Source organism: Carcharhinus amblyrhynchos, chromosome 9, assembly GCF_965287045.1.
Source record: "Carcharhinus amblyrhynchos chromosome 9, sCarAmb.v2.hapA, whole genome shotgun sequence".
NCBI classification, from domain to species: Eukaryota; Metazoa; Chordata; class Chondrichthyes; order Carcharhiniformes; family Carcharhinidae; genus Carcharhinus; species Carcharhinus amblyrhynchos.
This window is the reverse complement of record NC_137332.1, coordinates 34,125,865-34,149,591: the sequence shown is the minus strand read 5'-3', so window position 1 is coordinate 34,149,591 and position 23,727 is coordinate 34,125,865. Positions and strand designations below refer to the sequence as shown.

Here is a 23,727-nt window from a genome sequence, read left to right as displayed (position 1 = left end):
AATCCATGTATCTGCACAGCTAGCAGTGATAGTCACTGAGCTGTTGTGGTGCCCATCTGCTGGTCCAGTTTTAAGCACACACAACAACGTGAAGTACTAGGCCACTCTCGAACATCCAAGAGCAGCCCACACACGACCCACCGTGTGCATGCCCCTCGTTAGACAACAAGGTGGACCGACACACCTGCGGATTAAAAGAGACAAAACATCAACATGCAGCATTAGTTTTCCAGTATCATCCCGAGGCTCTGACACTTTTGAAAACCGTCTCCTATAACCCTCCATCCCTGTTTCACTCATGTGCCTATCTAAGTAAACCTTAAACAAGTCCAGCGTGCCTGCCTCCACCACCTTACTTGGTAGTGCATTCCATACCCCCACGACCCTCTGTGTAAAAAACCTGCCTCTAGTATCTAAATTATACTTCTCCCCCCTCACCCTTAGCTCGTGACCCCTCGTGATATTTGTCTCCAATCTAGGGAAAAGCCTGCCACTGTTGACTCTATCTATACCCTTCATTATTTTATACACCTCTATCAGATCCCCCCTTAATCTCCGTCTTTCTAAGGAGAAGAGCCCCAGTTTACCCAATCTTTCCTCATAACCCAATCCTTCCGTACCAGGCAGCATCCTGGTAAACCTCCTCTGCACTCTCTCCAGGGTCTCCACGTCCTTCCGGTAGTAAGGTGACCAGAACTGGACGCAGTACTCCAAATGCGGTCTAACCAACGTTCTGTACAACTGAAGCATTAGACGCCAGCTCTTATACTCTATACCCCTTCCTATAAAGGCTAGCATTCCGTAAGCTTTCTTCGCAACCTTCTCCACCTGGGTTGCCACCTTCAGAGACTTGTGCACTTGCACTCCCAAGTCCCTCTGCATTTCTATACTCTTAATTGGTCTACCTTTTATCATGCAACTCCTCCCTGCATTATTCCTTCCAAAATGCATCACCTCGCATTTGTCAGGATTAAATTCCATCTGCCATCTATCTGCCCAATATACCAGCCTGTCTACATCCTGCTGTGTCACCTGACAATCCTCCTCGCTATCCGCCAATCCTGCAATCTTGGTGTCATCTGCAAACTTGCTGATCACACCACGTATGCCCTCTTCCAAGTCATTTATATATATTACAAAGAGAAGAGGTCCCAGTACTGAGCCCTGCGGCACACCACTGTTGACAGACCTCCAGCTAGAAAAGGACCCTTCCACTACTACTGTCTCCTGTTGCTTAGCCAGTTTTCAATCCATCTAGATACCTGTCCCTGTATCCCATGTGCCTTAACCTTTTCTACCAGCCTACCATGAGGGACTTTGTCAAACGCCTTACTGAAATCCATATAGATGACATCAACGGCTCGTCCTTCGTCAACCGTTTTTGTCACCTCCTCAAAAAATTCTACCAGATTCGTAAGGCAAGATCTCCCCTGAACAAAGCCATGCTGTGTATCCCTAATCAGATCGCAACGCTCCAAATGCTTATACATCCTATCCCTAAGAATTTTTTCCAACAACTTTCCTACCACTGACGTCAAACTCACTGGCCTATAATTACCAGGGTTATCCCTACTGCCCTTTTTAAACAGCGGTACCACATTAGCTATCCTCCAGTACTCTGGGACCTCACCTGTGTCCAAAGAAGAGACAAAGATTTGCGTCAGAGTCCATCTGCCAGGTCCTCGCCAACTCGCTCAGCCTATCCAGATCTCTCTGCAGACTTTCCGCACCTTCCATGCAATTTGCTTTTCCACTCATCTTTGCGTCATCAGCAAATTTTGTTACCCTACACTCAGCCCACTCCTCCAGATCGTCTATGTATATGGTAAACAGTTGAGGTCCCTGCACTGATCCCTGCGGCACTCCACTAGTCACCATCTGCCAACCAGAAAAGCATCCATTGATTCCAACTCTCTGCTTCCTGTTAGATAACCAATCCTCAATCCACGTCAACACTTTAACCCCAACTCCGTGTACCCTAACCTTCTGCAGCAACCTTTTGTGAGGCACCTTATCAAACGATTTACATTGTCATGGTGACAGGCTTTGAAATTGGAAAGTTGCAGAGGAAACCATTATGATGTCAAGTTGCATGCTTTCCTAAAATATTGTCAAATATCACAGAAGGATTAGTCTATGTTCAGGAGGAGAGAGAGAGTAACTAGAGGCTTAAACTCTCTGTGGTTCACCATGCAGGAATGTAGGTAGAAATTTAAACTCAGATTGAAGTTAAAACAAGGTTAGAAGATTTGCCTAACTTTGACTAGAGGGCAAAATCTCCAAGAAGATATACATCTTGAAAGACAGTTCAGGAATTAAAGGTTTCCAAGCTGGAAAAGGAAAAGTTCAGGAGTAAACCCTGGGGAGCTTGGAAACATTTCAGTTGTGTTAGAAGTTATGTTCTGCAATTTAAAGTACAAGATGCCGACAAAAATAGCAATTAGTCAATAATACTTTTACTCTGTTACATAAGATGTCTTAAAACAAACCTTGTTGTGTCATCCGTTCAGCTATTAACTGCAAGGTAAGATTTCTTTGTAAAAGTTATCAATCTCTATGGGGATTATAATAGAAGGGAGAATATTCAAGAAAACAAAACATAAATCATCAAAAGTTGTTTTTGGTATCACAGTTTTGTGCAGGGTGAGATAAGATATCGAAGGACATCAGTGCTACATTCACAGAATGGTGGATCAGATAGGATGGTGAAATGTAAAAATAACCTATTTAAAATAATTTCTAATTCATCTTTTATACTTTATAATTATTTTGATGCATTTAAAAAATAGAAAACAATTACAATTGTAGTTGTCTAGAACAAGACCATTAACCATATAGTCAGCATTATCATGGCAAAAAGTGGACAAGAAACTTAGGCAAAAAAATTAATTTAGTTGAATCCATAGTATAACCTGTCTTGTACTGTCATCTACATAAAGGTGTAAGATGCGCAGGATCCACCAGGAGAGTCAGGGCAAAAGTGGGTTTCTGTTCCATGGCCTTGCATCATGAATAAATTCAACAAGGAGCTCAGAAAAAAAAATGCTCTAAAGGATAAGAAAGTAGAGCTTGCTACTACAAGGTGTTCTTGAGGCAAATAAAGAATATATATTTAAGGGTAAACAAGATAAATATGAGAAATGACTCAAGGGAAGAAGGGTGAGAGAAGACTTGTGTGGAGTAAGAAAGGCAGAATGAATCCATCAGGCTGAATGATCTATTCCTGTGACATAATTGGTGTATACTGTATGTGCTCAGATGGTTTTGGGGAGGGCTTGCACAATGTCCATCAATACACTTTAAATCTTTGATGGCAATGTGGACAATGCATGGGTCTTCTGATAGAGGAGAAAAGTAATGTGCTTTAACAAATGTTAATTTTGTCTGCGTCACTATATTAGCAATGCCTTCTTCAGAGAGATCAACCTGTCAGTGCCATCTTACTGGCCCATCAAATATAAAAAGATAGAAAACTAATGACTGTCATTCCCCCCCTGTGGGAGAGTCGGTCTGGAGGGCCTAATCTCAGTATAAGAGGTTGCCTATTTAAGATAGATGAGGAGAATTTCTTCCTCGAGAGTAGTAAAATCTGTGGAACTCTACCACAGAGGGCTGTGAAGGCTGGGTGGTTAGGTATGTTCAAAGCAGAGATAAACAGATTTTTAATCAGTTAAGGAATCAAGGGTTATGGAGACAAGCAGGAATGTGGAGTTAAGGATTAACATTTCAGACCAGTCATGATCTCATTGAATGGCAGAGCAGACCTGATGGGCCAAATGGCCTACTTCTGCTCCCACATCTTATGGTCTTAAAAGCTCAGATTTAAAAGAATCAATAACAAATAATTTCTAATAAATATGAGAAATAGTTAAATAATTTATTGGAATCCTCAAGTCTTCCAATAAATTATTTCAATTTATGAAATAGCGATCAGACATATGGGGAGGAATTTTCCCATCCCACCCAACACAGGAATCATAGTGGGCAGCGGCAGTCAATGCAAAGGTCCGTTGACCTTGGGTGAGATTTTCCAGTTTTGGGGCGAGCACAGCCCAAAAATCCCACCCATGATTTATGGAAGGCATTGGTGGTATTGTCACTGAGCTAATAATTCAGAGGGAGGTACCTGGTCTGGTCTGTATGCGACTCCAGATCCACACCAACGTGGTTTACTCTCGAAGTTTCTCAAATGAATGGCAGTTAGGGTTGGGCAATAAATGCCAGCCCAGCCAGCAATACCCACACCCTGTAAATAAATTAAACTTGAACCGATAAAACAAAATCTTCTGACAAATGTCTGCCTGTCCTCTGTACCTACATTCTAACCTTCAGTGTGGTACTGAAACAGGAAAATGCATTTGTCATTCATATGTGGCATCAAATGAAAGCTCAGAAATACGTAAACTGTTATCAGCTAGTTTGGTTTCAGTCTATTATTTTGCACAAGGATACCATTATTAAATCAACTGAAGGCAGCTTAATTGGATGCTGTCATTTCTATGGAATGTATAAAAATCCACACTGAAGTCAGACCGAACAAATGACTTTCATGCTGTATGTGCATTTCTCCTCTTTATTTTAACATTAAGCTAATTAGTCAGGTTATAGTCTTGATCCTTCAGTGGAATTTCAGTATATTTATCATATACTGTGTGTTGCCTGACAGACAGCTTTGAACTTGTGTAGCAGACTATTTGGTTTTTTTTAAAGACTATTAAAATATCCTTAAATTGTTGATTTACTGCACCATGGACTAGTAAAACACGGTCACTTTACGGGCAGGTTTCTGCCTTCTAATCACGCTTGGGAGTGAGGAGGTCTGACTAAAATCAGGAGGTGAGTAAGACAGCCAGATGTTGGTGCAGAGAAAGGAAAGAGATGGCAAACTTTATACACTCAACTTTGACCGAGAAGTATTCCTCAGTAACCCTTCAAATCACTAAACACAAAATGCTGGCAATACTCAGCAGGTCAGGAAACATCTGTGGAGAAAGAAAAATGGCTAAGATCCATGTCAGTAACCTTTCAGACTATATGGTGTAGTTCCTGTCCTTAGTGCGACCTGCATTCACAGCTGGAATCAAGAATGCATTATCCCATGATGAGGCCATGGTAAGAAATGAAGCCAAAGTCTGAAACAACCGATAGAACAAGTGATTGCACATTAACCTTGATGCAAATATGTAACCCACACATCCTGAACAAGCTCTTATTACATCTTATTTAAAACAACATTGAGATCTGGAACCTTTGACATACAAGTGAGAGAACAAGTTGATAATGCTACTCAAAAGCACACAGGATCCGAAGGTTTTTCTAACAGGGGCATAGCATTACCCATACTCCTTTATGTTCCAAGCCTTTGAAAATCAATGGTCAGACCACATTCACAATAAGTTCAGTTGAGCTGCCCTACTAAGGAAGAATGCCGAGACCAAGGCAAAAGTATGGAATAGATTTATTAAAATAACCCTAAACTTAGATATAAGAGACTAGAGACTGCTGTTCTAAGTGAAGATTTAGAGGAAATAGAATCAAAATGAGTTGATTTCATCAGGTAAATTGGGAAAAATTCCATTCGACAACAACTTGTATTTATATTGTGCCACTAAGGTAATAAAATGTCCCAGTGTGCTTGAGGGGGGCATTAGAAAGCCAAATATGACCTGAACCACATATGGAGATATTAGGGAAAATAGCACAAAGCCTGATCAAAAAGGTAGGTTTTAAGGAGCATCTTAAAGGAAGAAAGTGAAGCAAAGAGGCAGAGTGGTCCAGAGAGGGAATTTTAGAGTTTAGGGTCCTGATAGCTGAAGGTACTGCCATCAATGGTAAAGCAATTAAATTTGGGGATGCTGAAAGGGCCAGAATAGAATTAGGGAAGTGCAGGAATACAGAAAACAGAGAGAAGCCAGGCCACGGAGATATTTGAAAACCAGGATGAGACTTTTTGAAACTAAGGTATTGCTTAACCGGGAACAACAGAGGTCAGCAGGCAAGTAAGGGCACAGGCAATTGAGCTTTGAATGACCTCAAGTTTACAGAGACTAGAAAGTGGGAGGTCAAATGGAGGGCATTGTAACAGTCAAACCCAGAGATACGAGGGTTTCAGCAGCTCATCAGGAAATGGATGGGCTGAAAGTTTCCTTGTAACTTCTCCTGATCTATTGTAACTTTATCAATAGTAATGTGGAAACCTATTTATGGAAGCATGCTTTCCACTGCACTGCCAGCAAAGAAACAGCATCAGAACTACAGCTAGTCTGTAAAATTGCCAGCCATAAGTTTGTGATCACCAAAGCAATGGAGGGAAAGTTTGAAAGAATATTTTGATTCAGTGGGTTGTGATGACATGGATGCAATAACAGAATCAGAATCTGTAAAAGCTTTAAGAGAGAAGTGGATAAATATTTCAAGAAGAAATTATGGGATAAGGGTAGGGGGAATCAAATTAACTGAAAAGCTATTTCAGAAAGCCTCTTTCATTGCTGAAAATTCTACAGCTTTTGATGATCATTTTCAAATCACAGCAGCATTGGAAATTCAAAGACAATGGTGGAAGCAGCCATTGTACTGGGTTGCAATGTAAAGTCCATGGCAAACACGCAACTCCAGAATCAATGTAGGGCATGATTCAGGGGCTGGACTGTCACTTTTGTAAGCTTCAAAGAGGTAACCACTTGCCAGGAATACAAAAATAGCAGGAGAACTTAATGCTAAGCGTGCCAAGAGAAAAGTGGAAAGGAACTTAGCAGATGCAAAACAGAATAGCAAGTACTTATTTTCCAAAACACTTGCAGCAGGAGAACTATCAGGAAGGAAGTTCAACCCTTATCATAACCACATGGGGATGAAATGGAGGTGATAGATATGCAAGCTAACTATTTCATGGAGTTTTTTTTTAAGCCAGGTGCATCAACAACAGCAGGAGTTAATTAATACTGTGGAAAGGTAAAGAAGCAAACCTAGTTCCCATAATCAAGAAAAGCACCACAGCCATTTTTGGCAACTACAGACTCAGCATGAACTCAGGAATGATTAGAAAGGTAATGCAGTCAATGATCAGAAACAAAAGGGAAGATCTTTTGCATGAAAATTGATTAGTGTCAACCAAAAGATCTGAGAAAAAGGATTTTATCAAATCAATCCTTTTGACTTTCCTGTGGGATTATTTAAAGGCATTTGACATAATAATCATAAGGCTTCTCAAAACTTTGATTAAAATAATACATGAAAGATCCCTTCACATAATATTAATTCTGGCCAGAATAACAGAAGGCAGTGTGGAGAAAAGCATTGGCACTAATCCCTAGTTTTAGGGCAATGTGTTTTGAGGAACAACTTGATATGTTATGACTAAACTAAAAGACATTTCAGTGGGCCTTGGTAGAGTCACCTGAACGAAATAGAGAAAGCAAACCTGCAACAAAACTTTAAGGTCCACTAAGACAATAGGACAACAGGGAATGGGCTTAAGGTTGCAAAAGTTTTTTTGGATCAAATGTCAGCAGTATGGGAGAGCTAAGAGTCATTCTGGCAATCTTGCTGGACTAGTAATCTAGAGGCCCTAACTAATGATATAGATTCAACTCCACAGCACTGGTGGAACATAAACTAACTCAATCAATAAATCTGGAATATAAAGTTAACCTCAGTAATAGATCCCATGAAACTTCATAGATTTTACAACAATCAATCTGATTCACCAGTCTCCTTCAGGGAAGGAATGGAAATTTGCAATCCTTGGTCTGGCCTACATGAGACTAGAGCCACAGCTAAGTGAACAAAGAACAAAGAAAAGTACAGCACAGGAACAGCTTTGGCCCTCCAAGCCTCTGCCGATCATAATGTCCTAACTAAACAAAAGCTTTCTGCTCTTAATCAGTCTGTATCCTTCTATTCCCTCCTTATTCATGTACTCATCCAGAAAGCTCTTAAATGTTGCTCATGTGCCTATTTCCACCACCTCCTCTGGCAGCACATTCCTGGCACCCACCACTCTCTGCAGGAAAAACTTCCATTGCACATCTCCCTAAAACTTTCCCCCTCTCACCTTGAACCTGTGCCGACTTGTAAGTGACACTTCCACTTACAAAAAAGCATCTGTCTATGCTGTCTACTCCATCAATGCCTCTCGTAATTTTGTAGACCTCTATCAGGTCTTTCCTCAGCCTCCATCTTTCCAGTGAAAACAATTCTAGTTTATTCAACTTCTCCTCACAGCCAACACCTTTGAGACTAGACAATATCCCGGTGAACCTTCTTTGTACTCTCTCCAAAGCTTCCACATGTTGGTAATGTGGTGATCAGAACTGCACGCAATACTCCAAATGCGGCCTAACCAAGATTTTATACAGCTGCGATGTAATTTCCCAATTCCAGTAGTCAATGCCCCGGCTGATGAAGGCAAGCATGCCATATGCTTTTTTTAATCATCTTGGCCACCTGTGTTGCCACTTTTAGGGAACTGTGGACCTGCATGTCCAGATACCTCTGTACGTAAATGTTCTTAAGAGTTTCTCCATTAATAGCAAAATTCACACTAAATTTAATTCCTCCAAAATGCATCACCTCGGACTGTCCGGATTAAACGCCACTTGCCATTTCAGTGCCCAAATCTCCAATCTATCTCCTCTTATATCCACTGACAATCCCTGGCACTATCGGCAACTCTACCAATCTCCATGTCATCCCCAAACTTACTACTCAGACATCCTACATTTTCCTCCAGAACATTTGCATGTACCATAAACAACTGAGGTCCCAGCACTGATCTGTGCGGAACATCACTAGCTACAGCTCTCCATTCTGAAAAATACCCTTCCACTGCTACTCTCTGTTTTCTATAACCAAGCTGTTTTTTATCCATCTAGCCTTTATCCACCTGTGGGACTTGTCAAATGCCTTACTAAAGTCCATATAAACTATACCCACAGGCTTCCCTCATCAACCAAGTTGGTGAGTCATGACCTTCCCCATACAAAACCATGCTGCCTGTCACTTACAAGTCCATTTTCTTCCAAATGTGCATATATTCTGTCTCTCAACACCTTCTCCAAAAGCTTCTCCATCACTGACGTCAGGCTCCCCAGCCTATAATTTCCTGGATTATCTCTGCTTCCTTTCTTAAACAAGGAACAACATTAGCTATTCTTCAGTCCTCTAGAACCTCGCTTATGGTCAAAGAGGATGTGAAGATATCGTTAAGGCCCCAACTATTTCTCCCTTTGCCTCCCACAGCCTGAGGTAAATCCCATCCAGCCCCAGGGACTTGTCTACCTTAACATGGTGGATTCTTATCTGTCTTCTGAAATGGCATAGCAAGTTTATTTCAAGGGCAATTAGGGATGGATATGTCTCATGAAAGGATAAAGAAAAAAGCAAGAACAATAATACTGGCCACTAGAGACAGACAAATCTTACATCTTGTAGGATCAAATAGCCAAAAAGGCTTTGGAACATAGCCTGAGCTTTCTTGAGAATAAATTATCTTTAAAAACGATCCAAAATTGGCTGCAATTGTTACAACTTCATTGGGATATCATCAATGAAGAAATGAAGCTGAAGCTACAAAAATTCCTATTGACAGCTATGCTTTTCTAAGCAAGATTTAGCCGCAAAGCATATATTCAATTTTGATACCTGCTGCTCCAGTAATTGTGTGACCCTTGCACCATAGGAAACAAAGAATTGTCAAGACAACCCAAACTGTTGCCACTGAGAGAGCTAATGTTTTTCAAGCAGGTTTTAAACATATTTCAGTTCTCATTTGTATGGTGGCAGATAGGGAAATTGAGAAAAGCAATGTGGTCAAAATTTCACGCAAATTCTGTCAAAAGATCAAATCAAATATGGCTCATCAACATAGACCTGCAGTTCACTGACTATTTGAACCAAAACTATTCAAGCCAAAAGAGACAGGGCTCATCCTGTTCACATTCTATCGTCATGTAGTTGTGACACAACCTTTAAAGAGTTCAAAATCAATTAATTCAGCAGTGCAATTTTGTTTTCAAGAAACTGTAAAAACTCATACATTCCAAGAATCAAATAGTGAGCTCATTAATCCGTGGAAAACGTATTCAGAGGGCTAACCTAAGCTTAATGGACCAAATGACCATTTCCATGTTGCAATTCAATGTTTTTCTATGTATTACTAAATGATAGTTCAATGAGGGATAACTGGGTCAATTTCCAAATAGCTTACACAAAACAGCCACTGAAAAATCAAATAGAATGAGTGTGAAAGATGAATGGCTACAAAAGAAGTTAAAATGGAACTCGTGTTTATACAAATATCAAACAAATGCTGGAAAGATGGCAGAGGAATGTTCAGGAACTGGTGCAAGACAGGAAATGGTTGATGCATCCGATCTATATAATGAGCAACATTAGTGGAATCCCTGCAGGAACTAATTGTGCCATCATCCATTTGAAATTACCATCTTTCTCGTGGTCTGCTTGAATATCTGACCTTTGAGTGTGAGGTTCCTTTCTGCATGACAACAGGGATTTGCTCTGCTTATCATCATAATGTTGTTGAGTCAGAGTATGCAAAACCAAAAGTACTTCACCATTATAATTTTTATTCATTCAGCAGACCTGTGAGGTCAGTTACTATGATTAATTCTGCCCTCCGTATCAGTAAAAAGAAATAAAGACACTCGGTGCAAAGAAAGTTTACTAAAATTACATCAGAATGGAGAAGTTACACCCATCAGGAAAGACTGAACAGGCTGAGACTCTTTCTGGAAAAGGGAAGAGGCCCTGATAGATGTCTTTAAAAAGTGAAATAATTTAGTAGAGTGGTTGGGAAAATATGAGATAGTTGGAATGGCCAACATTTATTGCCCATTCCTAGTCACACAGGTGGCGGCGAGCTATCTTCTTGAAATGTTGCATTCCACAAGCTTGGGTTGACCCACAATACCACTAAGGAGAGAATTCCAGTATTTTGACCCAGCAACTGCGTAGCAACGGTGATGAATTTCCAAATCAGGATGGTGACTGGCTTGGAGGCGAACTTGCAGGTGGTGGTGTTCCCACATACCTGTTGCCCTTCTCCTTCTAGATGGAAGTGGTCATGGTTTGGAAGGTTCTGTCTAAGGATCTTTGGTGAATTGCTGCAGTGCATCATGTAGCTAGTACATACTGCTGCTACCGAGCATTGGTAGTGTAGAGCGTGAATGTTTGTGAATGTGGTGCCAATCAAGTGGGCTGTTTTGTCCTGGATGACGTCAAATTTCTTGAGTGTTGTTGGAGTTGCACCTTTCCAGGCAAGTGGAGAGTATTCCATCACATTCAAGACTTGTGCCTTATAGATGGTGGCTAGGCTTTGGAGAGTCAGGAGATGAGTTACTCGCCACAGCATTCTTAGCCTCTGAACTTCTCTCGTAGCCTCTGTGTTTATGGGCAAGTCCAGTTGAGTTTATGATCAATGATAATGCCAAGGATGTTGATGATCTGAAGAAGGCAGCTGGTAGGATTGTTAAGGCCTGAATGGACCTGTTTGGCTGAACACATCCTGTTTCTGTGCTGGAAATCAAATGTTTTTCAAACTTTTTTCTGCTGATCCATTTTTGCCAAATTGCCAGAGCGCATGACATTCTTGGTGAGCCATGTGATGGAAAGAAATTGGAGTCTGTACCATCATTATCCACACCTCCAGGCTACTACAAGTGTAGAAATGCATGTTGCCTAGCAACCCAGACTCCTTGGGTCTCTGGACTCTGTTGGGCTCAGTTGACTGGAGGGCTAGTGCAGATCAAATTGGTGCAAACAGAATGGGGTTCAATCCCCATTTTGGCTGGGATGGATTCAGGACTTGTCCCCTTGCCTAGTAGTGGTGGAACTTGTGGCATTGTGGTTCAGGCAGAAAACTGAGCAAGAAAATACTATGTGATCAGGGGAAATGAAGAAAATAGGTACAGAAACCTATGGCTAGTAAAGAGCATATATTCTGATCCAGAATGAAGACAAATGACTTGACATGCTTGTTGTTTCAATTTTCTGTTCCATTCCCACACTGACCTCTCACTCCTTGGTTTCATGCAATGTTCTAATGAAGTTAAACAAAAGCTCAAGGAACATTCCGGACTCAAACTGCCTTCAACAGTTTTAGACCCCAGCCACCACTCCCAATTATTTCCCACACAATCGCTGTTTGTTATGGCTCTGCTAGTCTAATTTACAGTTCTATTAGACCCCTCTTTACATGCCCCATGATCTTTCACTTGCACCATCATCCCCTTTGTCATTTAATCATTCCTGTCTTCCATCCTATCATAGCCTTCTCCTTTCATTCTTTCCTCCCCTCTATCTTATCTTTTCTCTGCCTCTGTAACTTGCTGAGAAGCAATTACATCTCGAGCCACTGCCAGTTTTGATGAAAGGTCATCAATCTTAAATATCCTGTACTTTCTGCTCCACAGGTGCTGCATGACCCAGATTATTTCCTGCACACACTCTTATTTTAGATTTCCAGCATCTGCTGTATTTTTCTTGTGCTTTGGACTATGTACTTGCTTGCAAAGCATGGAATTTCCATACATGAATCAAGAAAAATTAGTATGCAGATTAAGGAAGTGATGAAGGAAGGCAAGTGACATGTTGTTGCTCAGTGCAAAGGGAATGGAATATAAACTCAGGGATGTTTTGCTCCAGATACATGGGGCATTGGTGAGACTACATTTAGACTACTGTGCGCAATTTGGGTCTCTTTATTTTAAGAAAGAACATAAGTGTATTAGGTGCAGCTCAGAGAAGGTTCACTTAACTGATAACTGGGAGGCTGTCAGTTATCATATGAGGAATGGTTGTACAGGCCGAGCCTGTACCCATTGGGGTTTTGGAGACTGAGAAGTGATCTTATCGAATAATGCAAGACCCTGAGGGAACTTAACAGGGTGGATACTGAAAGGATGTTCCCCCATGTGGGGGGAGAGTGGAACTAGGTAACAGAGTTCAGATTTACATCAAGATGGAAAAGAGAATTCCCTTCTCTCTGAAGGTTCTGAATCTTTGGAACACTCTCTTCCTATGAGCAGTGGAGGTCGGGTCACTTGGTTTTTTTTTAAGGCTGATGTAAAGAGATTTTCAACAAATAAAGAAGCCAAAAGGTAACTGAGGCTAAAATCATATCAACCCTGAAGTTACTGAATGGCAGAGCAGGCTGAAGGGTCCAAATGGTCTCCTTTGTACGTTTGTAGGTAAAGGACATTAGTGAACCAGGTGGGTTTTTACAATGAATGATACCATGGTTGTTACGGTAATCATCACTGAGGTTAGCTTTATGTTCCAGATGTACTCATTGAATTAAAATTCCACCAATTGCCATGGTGGTACCTGACCCAATGTGCCCAGTGCAATAGCTTGGGCCTCTTGATTACTAGATCTGACATTATCAAGATGCCATCTCCCTTGAATTTAATTTTAATGTTAGACATGGAAATACACTCAAATTTACCACAATGCAACAGGGCTTCCATTATAAAATGTAAACCAGTGCCTTGTAGCACAACATTAACACAGATTCCAAAATTAACACAGATCCAAAATAGTGGGGTTAAAAAAAATCTGTTCCAACTGCAAATTTTGATTTAGAAACACTGTACCCTGAAGTTGATTGTTTTATCTTCACTTAATCCCTAGCAACCCACTGCAAATGTACGTGGTACATGTAAGACACACAGAGGTAGGTGACACACAGCAATATTTGGGGAGCATTTACAAAAGTGGAAGAAAGCAAAATTCCTGCCAAGACCGAAAGGTATGATTTTAACCCCAGTTGACAGGACAAAATCTCCCTACTATCCCAACTGTAAAGATCCCAAAGTAAATGAGTTTTAGACAGTTGCAGTCTGTTCTTTACAATAGTTTACTTAAATCATAAAGTTATTTGAAATTCAGGATGACTTAATGATCTCTCAGAGCCACAACATGTTGGGATGTAGTTGTATTTTTTTGTAGTTTTTGACTTGGGCTAAGTAGGCAAACCCTCTGAAGCTGACCTTATTACACATGACGTAGGACCAATTGATGCTGACAGCATTTTTACAAGTGTAAAAGTGCACTTTCCCCAGCATTCGAAAGTGACCTCAAACAGAAGCAAAATAGAATGTAGAGCAGCAGTGCCCAGCACTGCTGCCTCACAGTGCCCAGCACTGCTGCCTCACAGTGCCAGGGACCTGGGTTCAATTCCCGGTTTGGGTCACTGTCTGTGCGGAGTTTGCACATTCTTCCCATGTCTGTGTGGGTTTCCTACGGGTGCTACAGTTTCCTCCGATACTCCAAAGATGTGCTGTCTAGGTGGACTGACCATGCTAAATTGCCCCTTCGTATCAGGGGGACTGGCTAGGGTAAATGCATGGGGTTATATGATAGGGCCTGGGTGGGAATGTGGTTGGTGCAGACTCGATAGGCTGAATGGCCTCTTTCTGCACTGTATGGATTCTATGATTCTAGAATTGTGTTTAAACAGAAAAGGAAAACATATTTAACATCAGAAGTAGCATTTTTATTGTGCCTACTTCCTGTGTGTAAGAAATGGACAAAGTAGTTTGGAGGCTTTCATTACAAGAGCACATAAATAGCACAGTGACCAGATTAAGGACTAGACTCAATGCCAATTAAATTGAAAGTGAGGGAAGTAAGACAACTACATTCAAAAAAATACAAAACAAGGTACAATGTTACAACATAACTGAAGCTTAAAAATATTTACCCTGACAATGCTTTCTGTTCTGGTTCAAAAACAAAGAATCTGTACTTCTATTTGGAATCGAAGGGAATATAAAATGGAGACGCAGCTCAGTCACTGAATTGTGGCAAAGTCCTTTTGGTTTAGAAAATGGGATTGTTTCTATGAACTGCAGCATGAGACACTGACAAGTGGGACCAATTCAAAACATGCAGACACTAAAATTACAGTACCGTGTATCCTTCTAGTCAGTTTTGCGAAGGTCAGCGTTTCATTATCTTTCGATATTCACCTACACCAGTTTGACTGATGTCAGTATAATGGCATAAATGCCCATGTTCTCTGCAACGCCAGCTGCTGAACACTGCATTATCCTTCAACTGTTACAATAAACAAATATTTCTAGCATACACGATTCCTTTAATCAAAGATATGCCCTCAGTGTAAAAGATTAGATGTTTTTCCCACAACTAATAATCTGCAAAATAATAGCATTAATTACAGTATAATTTAAAACATCTTACTTGCAGCTTATGAAGCACATATCTTTTCAATAACAGTTACACCAGCAAGAATAATTTTCTGGGATGCAGGTACAGGATAATTAGTTGCCGTATTTCTGTGAAAAAGGATTCAGCTTGGATAGGATTATAGCTGAATGGAATATTAAAGACTGTACCTTTTTGAACGTCGCAGCATGCTTGTGTCCGGCATGGAGAAATTGGAAAGCAGAGTCCAAAAGGAGTCAGACATGATCCTTTATACTTGTCATGGCTGCAGAATACGGTACTCTCTAACCACTAAGAAGAGCTCAGCTATTCCCTCTAGACCATTAAGTTATTCCATTAAGGTTAGTCAGAAAGGCACAGTGCCAGTGTTGTCTGCTCTGCTGTCTATTGATTATGCCTGTTTTTCTATGCGTGTGCAGGTGATGGAAATTCAAGCTGGTCTGGATGTAGTTTCATAAGCTCACTGCACTGCAAGGAAGGAATTCAAGACCAGAGGATCAATTGCTGCTACATTAACCATTCAACTTTTTTTTTTGCTAACCTGCTTTATAAATCAGTTGATGTTCATGTGCACTCTCTGATCCATGCAATAGAATGTGCAGCTAATGCTCAACACCCCCTTGTACAGTTTACATGAACCCCTGCTAATATAAAGTAGTAACAGCATGTATTTATTAAAGTGAGGCTGCTCTAAAATATTTTGCCCTCAGGTTTTGAGGATAATCAAAGTATATTTACAAATTGCTGCGTAATTCAAACAGCTTTTCACAGCTTTTTTAATAGATACACAGCATCAAGCAAATGTTTAAAGCAGAGGAGGTCGTGCATGTGGAGACTGCATAACATCACGAGGAAGCTATCCCTAGAGTGCAGAATTTCCATTGTAATATTAAAAACACAGAACTTGTATATGGAGCTAATGCTCTATATAATTTCCAGTTAACATGTAATACTGGTTATCAGAAAAGTACATTAGGACAAATAAATGACATAACTCCTTGTTCTCTGTATTTTCAGAGATGGGGCAATTACCTTCAAAATATAAAAGGGTGCTTTAACCATAATGGGCTGAAAATGCTGGTCAAATGAGGGCAATGAAGTGCTAAGTTCCACATAGTATCAAATTTCTGGTAACACTAGTAGAGTTGCCAAAGGGCACTTGGATTGCATTATAACCATGTATCTTTCGTAGGTTCCTTTTATGTGATACTCAACATCTCAGGGCTGCAAAAAAGAGGTGTACAATATGGCTCCAACCAGTTGCACTGAACTCAATTGAATAGCCAATTATGCACATATTAAGTACAAGTGACAAAATACAACAAAACCTTTGTGAATCAGCAGAAAGGTTCCAAATACAGCAGTACTCAAAAACCACAGTCCCTAATGGATTTGAACACACCTGAGTGACAAAGTTTTCTGTATCAGGATACTACATGAAAATGGTCAACCCCATTACAGCTTGCCAGCTGTGGTAAACAACTGCTTTCACATCAGATGAATGCTGGCTGGCAATACATACTATTTACATCTGCTCCAAGAACAAGTAATGGACCTAAAAAATTAAAATTGCATTTGAAAAAAATCCTCTCTCAAGGTAGCAGCAACAGAAGGCATTCAATGCGTATTTGTGGTATCTACACTCAAGTTCCCAAGGACAGCATACAGCAAAAATGCAGCAGAAACAAAACCAAAAGGTACATTATAAATAGCAAAATCACACCAATATTAATTTTGCTTCTGGCTTTTGTGGCAAGCTAATGTATGCTGCATGTGAGGATTGATTATTTAAGGGAACTGTTCCCCAATCTCTGCCTCCACTTCAGTCTAACACTCTTAACCCTTGGCCACCTGGTGCTGAATTGTTGGTAGTGGTGGGGATGAGGGTGGAGATGCAGCTGAATTAGCTGATGTTCTGGTAAGTGAGAGCAATCCAGGGTCGCTCTGGCTGCACGTTTCCTATCCACAATCTTGTCCACATCCAGGTGGCCCCGAAGGTAATGCATGTAATATCTGCCAAAAAGCTTGAGGCTTTCCATCACAATTGAACACTGCAATGGAAATGGAACATTTGTGGGCACCAAATAATATTAGAACGTAGCTGATGGTTCCCTTTGTTTCTCTCAAAGTCACTGAAGATTATCCTGAACCATGTATTCCCATGACTGAGAGAATCCTCCTAGAGACAGTGTGTTAAGTATGTTAAGTAAGGCTGAGATAGACAGATTTCTAATCAGTAAAGGAATAAAGTATTATGGGGATAATATGAGATTAGTCATCAATGGTGGAACAGACTGGATGGGCATTTGTTTCAATTGTATAGGAGCTTGGTTAGAATGTACTTGGAGTAATACGTGCAATTTCGGTCCCTTTAGCTCAGGATATTACCACAGAGGGAATGCAACAAAGTTTCACCAGACTTGTTCCAGGGATGACAGGACTGTCTTATGGGCTGTGTTCTCTAGCGTTATGAAGAATCAAAGGTGATCGCATTGAAACCAAAAAAAACTTAAATAGGCTCCTATATCTATATCTCCTATATCTGCTCTTATATAGGACACTGAAACAAGCATAGGCCATTCAGCAGTCAAGCATGCCTCTAGCCATTCAAACGATCGTGGCTGATTAGACACTTTGGTGCCGCTTACACCCACTATCCCTGTAATTCGTTATGTTACTGTTGATCAGAAATCTATCAATCCCTTCTTTAAACATACTCAGTGACTCAATGACAACTTCCAAAATCTGCTGAGCAGAGAATTCCAAAGATTCACAACCCTGTAAAGACATTTCTCCTCTCGGTCCTAAGAGGCATCTGCCTTAGTTGGAAATTGTCTTTCCTCGTTCTAGACTTCCCAAACAAGGGAAACATCTTAGCTGAATCTATCCTGCCAATTTAAGTATTCTTTACGTTTCAATGAGATCACCTTTGATTCTTCGTAACTCTAGACAACACAGGCCCATATGACAGTCCTGTCATCCCCGGAACAAGTCTGGTAAACCTTTGTTGCACTCCCTCTGTGATAATATCCTGAGCTAAGGGGATCAAAACAGTCCACAGTACTCCAGGTATAGTCTAACCAAACTCCTATACAATTGAAGCAAGACCTCACAACTCCTGTACTCAAATCCTATATCACATGGTTTTATAATGTGGCTTCAGACCTTTGTGCTCCAAAGATTTGGTGTCCAAGAGGCTTCATCACATTTGCTTTATGATGATCTGACTGCAACTATCTTGAGTGGAAGATCTGAAACAAATACCTTCAAGCAAGACCGTGTGCTAGAACCCAACTATTTACAATCTACCTGATAGTGCCTCTTCATCTCATAAAAGATCAAATAACCTTTGATCTGAGTATTAAATACTGCCTACGTGGAAAACCCTTCGACCTCAGTCACCCCCATGCCAAAACTAAGCTGAACACCATGGCCATACATGATCCACAGTTCACAGGTAACTGCAGCGTCGTTGCCCATTCTACACCAATGCAAGCCACTTTCGATCTCTTCAATTCTGCATAAAAGAAACTCAGCCTATCCTTGAATATTGCCAAAACAAAATTCAGATTAATCCACACCTGTATGTCACCTCCCTGACAGGAGATACTCTGGAATATGTTAAGGATTTCACACACCTCAGCAGCCACCTCTCTCAAAAGACCTTCATTGATGAGAAGATCCAACACTGGATCAGCTGCACCAGTTCAGCCTTCTACAAACTACAGCAGCAAATGTTTGACAGTAGCGCATTCCATAAGTCAACAAAAGTCTTATGGTACTGAGCAATTGTCTTGACCACACTTCTGTACTTTAGCAAGAGCCGGATTGTTTAGTAGTGATACTGAAGTGTGGTAGAGAAATTCCATCAGCAATGCCTCTGGATTCAGCAGGACGACTGTCAAACAAACTTGTGTCCTTCTAGAAACCTACTCCACAAGGATTCAGGAAAAATTCCTGCAAAGTCAATCTGATGGACTGTACACTGGGTCTCTCCTACCAAATCCCATTTTATTTATTCTCAAATGGCCAACATTGCAGAGAAGGACAAAGAAAATGCTTCCATGACACTCTGAAGCTCTTTCTGGGTGAGAGGAGCTTGTGACCAATTGACAGCTTGAACCAGGTCCATCAAGCTGCAACATGCTTTGAGTCACGACTTCTTAACAATGAGGCAGATTGGTGGCAGGGAATGAAAGTAAAAGAAGCAAATCCTGCACTCCAAATTGCAACAATCATGCAATTATCCTGTCCTATGTGTCCAAAGATCTGTGGGTCGAGAACTGACCTGCCTGGGCACATGAAGATCCAAGGCAGAAATTCATGACCCTGAGTGGACGCCATTCTCAAATCTAGGGACAGCTGAAGAATGAAAGAGACTAAATACAGTGTAGTAAATTTAAATTACACCAGCACCACTCAATATAAATCTCGCTCTATTTTCTTCAGTCTTCAGCTCGAATGAAGAGTCATCCAGACTCAAAACATTAGCTCTATTCTCGCTTCACAGATGCTGTCAGGCCTGCTGTGATTTTCCAGTATTTTCTGTTTTTGTTTCTGTTTTTGCTGGAATGTTCAATGCTGGCCAAATATAGATTTCACGTTTCAATCAATTCAGCACAGTAAAAAAAGTATTAACCTTCCGACAGAGGGGCTCATTTGCAGTTCTGCTATTTACATTAGCTCATTAGGTGGAGATCTGAAACGATGAAAGCCAAGTGGGTGAAAAACAACGACATGTTATGCATGGAAATATTCCACCTTTATTTTAAATAACAATCAGATTTTAAACCCGCAGAAACTTTTCAATGTTTAATGTAACTCAAACTTTCCCATAAAAATGCATTGAAACAAACAGATCAAATATGGAGCAAGTTTCATCAATTATTTAGAAAGGCTCAAAACATCGAGATTCAAAGACCAGAAAAATTAGTGAAAAAAAAGTAGCAAAATCATACTAGAAGCTCCAGGAGTTGATTTACTTAATAGGATGTATGTGCCATTCACAGGGTGCTGGCATTTGTTGAACTGTTACTAAAGTCCAAGATAAAAGAGTGCACCATGGATGACCAGTCCCCACAACTTCAGTGCTGATGTCAACACTGACTGACTACATGTTTATTGTGCCCTGGCACCAGTAAATTGTGGATGACCTAAGTGGTAAATTGAGCTGTGAGATAATTAAAGTATACCTAAAATGAAAATTATTCTGTACAATCCGGAGCCGCCCTACCCTGGGAAACCATGGACAGAATTGAATGCTGATGACTGGAGTCTTGCCCAATGCCTGGAGAACTGGCAGGAGCCCAATATCACCTCTTTTAAGGAAGATTTGCAAAACGAAGTGTCCATTGGGTACTTAACTTGCCACTGTTGGGCCTTCCCTGGTATTTAGAAACCCAACAGTAGAAATCCATCCCTTCCCTCCAAAGGAACTGCTAACTAGCAATGGCCTGCAGCACTCCATTATCCGGTGGCTGCTCCTGATAATGGCACCCACCACAGGCCTAGAATCAATGAGGCAACCAAGGCACAGTCAAGCAAGAATAGGTCTGGGGTTATGGGTTGGAGGTCACAGGATCAGGCAGGGGGGGTATCGGAAGAATGAACAGGTGTGTAGCCCTCAGCAAGTTTCACATCCTGCTTCTGATGCCAGGTCCCTCTGAATGCCTAACAAGAGAACAGCACCAGCAGGATGAGGCACTCACAAAATTGATGCCCACTTAAGGGCATCAATTACAATCCAGGCAGGGAGGTTGTCCATGAGCTGGGTTTAATCAGCAGAAGTAAGGCAGCAGCAGGGTCTCATCCCACAACTTCGCACCCGATTAAATGCTTCTCCACCTCCAATTTCACCACAGTGAGGAGGAGAAGCATTAAATTATGCCCATTTTTCAGGGTGTGTTGAATTTGCTAAGAAACACTATTTGAATCCATTAGCTACTTGAGATAGGAGGTGAGCAAGCAGTTTTACTTAAAACATTTTGTGACTATGTGGAGCAATCAGGTCATGTAAATGTTTGCCACTGGGTAGTAATCTGCACATCAGCATTCCCCATATGACTTCACAGATCAGAAATGATTTTCTATTTTCTTTAGCTGCTCTCATGGGGACACTTAGAATTATAGAACAGTGAAATTCAGAAAGAGGTCATTTGCCCATCTCTTTTAAGGTTCCCCCACCATCTACTGTAGTCCCCCATTCAGCACTTAGATAAGGTAAAAGACCGCCAACACTCATCAAACTAACTCCAGTTTACCAATTACTTACATGATCATGGTGACTACACTACAAAGTGCTTTGCTATGAGAGGCATTACACAAATTCAAGTTATTTATTTCCGAAAATAAAAGCAGAAGGAAACTTTCCATTTCTATTGCGCCTTCTACAATTTCAGCAAGTCCAAGAACTTTGCTATAACCAATAAGGAACATTTGAAAATGCAGACACCATTGCAATGAAGAAGGCCTGACAGCCAATTTCCATACAACAAGATCGCACAAGAGAAATGTGACGATATTCAACTAATCTGTTTTTTCAGTAAAGTTGATTGAGGGATAAATATTGACCAAAACTCCAAGGATAATCCCTGCTCTTAGTGCCATGGGATCTTGACATACACTTCAATTTAAGATCTCATTCAAAAGGCTACTCCTCAGACAGTGCAGCACGTCCTCGGCAGTGGAGCATCAGGCTAGGCGTGCTCAAGACTCAGAGTGGGACCATTTCCAGGGAAGCAAAATGCATCAACTAGATTGCCTGTAATGCCTGGCCTTACACTGAAGCTGCTCAAGGCACTTTGCTGATCATTTTAAGTTGTTGTCTTTTAAAGAAAGGAAACATGCAATAACTTAAGGAAGAGAATAACAGTTGATGTATTCCTGGCATACAACAGATGGAACAGTTTAGCTACCACCTCATCATGCAAGTAAATGTTGGGAGGGAGGCTCTTAGCAAAACAAAATCCTGCTTCCATATGCATGGTCAGGTGATGGAAATTTTGAAGAAAGGCACTAAAATGACAACCCTCCAGTCCTTTGAAACTAGTCCCACAACTAAGAGTATTTAAACAATTCTGGTTACAGTTTCTATCTTTTTGTTTTTTTGACTTCCTTCAGAGTTATAGGATGCGTGCAATTCAGACTATTTGCCTCTTCTGCTTGGAATTCCAGCAAGTTGGTCAGTATTCTTTCCTGATCTATAGTTATGCTCCATATTCTCCTCTTGTACCCTTCATTTCCATTACCACACTCTTTGAAAACTAACACAAAGTAGTCATTTAGAATTTGCTTCTTACTTCATCCTCCATCTTCAGTTATTCTTTTCTTTGCTTCTGTTTATAATAATGCTTGGCTATTTCTCTTTATTTTACCTTTATTTCCCCAGCATTTTTTTGTTTCCACTATATTTTTGATATTCTTCCCAGCTTTCTTTTCTGGTTCCCTAGTTTTTTGTCAAGCCTAAGCCTCAATTTAAATTGATTTTTTTGGTTTATTCAATATCCAAGTGTTGCCTCACTACCTTTTCTTCTTTTGAGAAGATGTCTTGCCATTGCCCAAATCATCTCCTGTTTAAAAGGTTCTCATTGTACACGGAAATTATTTGGTTATTTCCTTGTCTATCTAACTGTAAGTTTTTTTGGTGCCCCAATCAATTTTTTTTAATATCAAACCAAATGATGTTATAAGCTGCTGTTTCCTAAACATTGCCAAAATCATTTCCTGTAATTAAATTCAGCACTTCCACTGATCTCGCTGGATTAAAGTATGCTAATCTAGAAAGCAAGCCAGGTAACCTTTTAAGAACCCCTTACCTTCTTATCACTTTTGCCCCAGTCAATCCTGTTCTTAGGACCCTGTTGTTTGTGAATTTTTCTTTAATATCAGTCTTTCATCTATCTCTTTTTCACTATTCTGTCATGTGCAGTTACTGTTCTGTTACTGCTACAGTAGCTTTCTTATTACTTAAATGTAACCAAATGGATTTGGGTTTTGCACCATCCCTGATTTACCAATGTTCTGGTACTGGTGAAATTTCTGATCAACACTGACACCCAATCTTCCTTTTCTACCACTCAATTGCCCCTAATTTCTTTTCACTATCACTCATGGAAATATTCTAATTATGCTTTGGTTTCCATAGAAGAAAGACAAGTGGCAATGGAAATGAAAAGTTACAAGAGGAAAAGGTGGAGCAATTGTAAAGGATAACCATATTACGTTTGGAGCATTCAGATTCCATTCTTTCCTTAGTCAAAGCCATGTCTCTGTTGATGCTATTATGCTTAAGACAAAATGTTCTACATTACCAGTTTCTTGTCATATTTCATGCAAGTATCTACATACTGCGTATGCACATTTGTCTAATTGATAACTCATTTTGCTTTAATGCCTCCTTGTGAGCAACTTTTCTCATTCTCTTTCCTATAATCATCACTTAATATAGAATCAAAGAAATGGACACGTTTGTTTCCTTCCGCCACAATAGTAATTATTCTCCCAGTGAAGCCATTGGTCTCA

At 40.5% G+C, this 23,727-nt stretch overlaps 1 protein-coding gene across 6 annotated transcripts in view; it reads right to left on the bottom strand.

The window, feature by feature from the left end:
* The window catches only part of mast2 (microtubule associated serine/threonine kinase 2), a 405,638-nt gene that overhangs the window by 119,083 nt on the left and 262,828 nt on the right, over positions 1-23,727 (bottom strand). Inside the window, exon 1 of one of the 6 annotated variants that reach the window (XM_080195432.1) lies at positions 15,378-15,450. The exons of the other annotated variants lie outside the window; for them this stretch is intronic. Within the exon in view, the coding sequence (XP_080051558.1) occupies positions 15,378-15,412 (35 nt within the window). The 5' untranslated portion in view covers positions 15,413-15,450. Of the gene's footprint in view, positions 1-15,377; positions 15,451-23,727 lie in introns of those variants that run through there. 6 annotated transcript variants of the gene reach the window in all.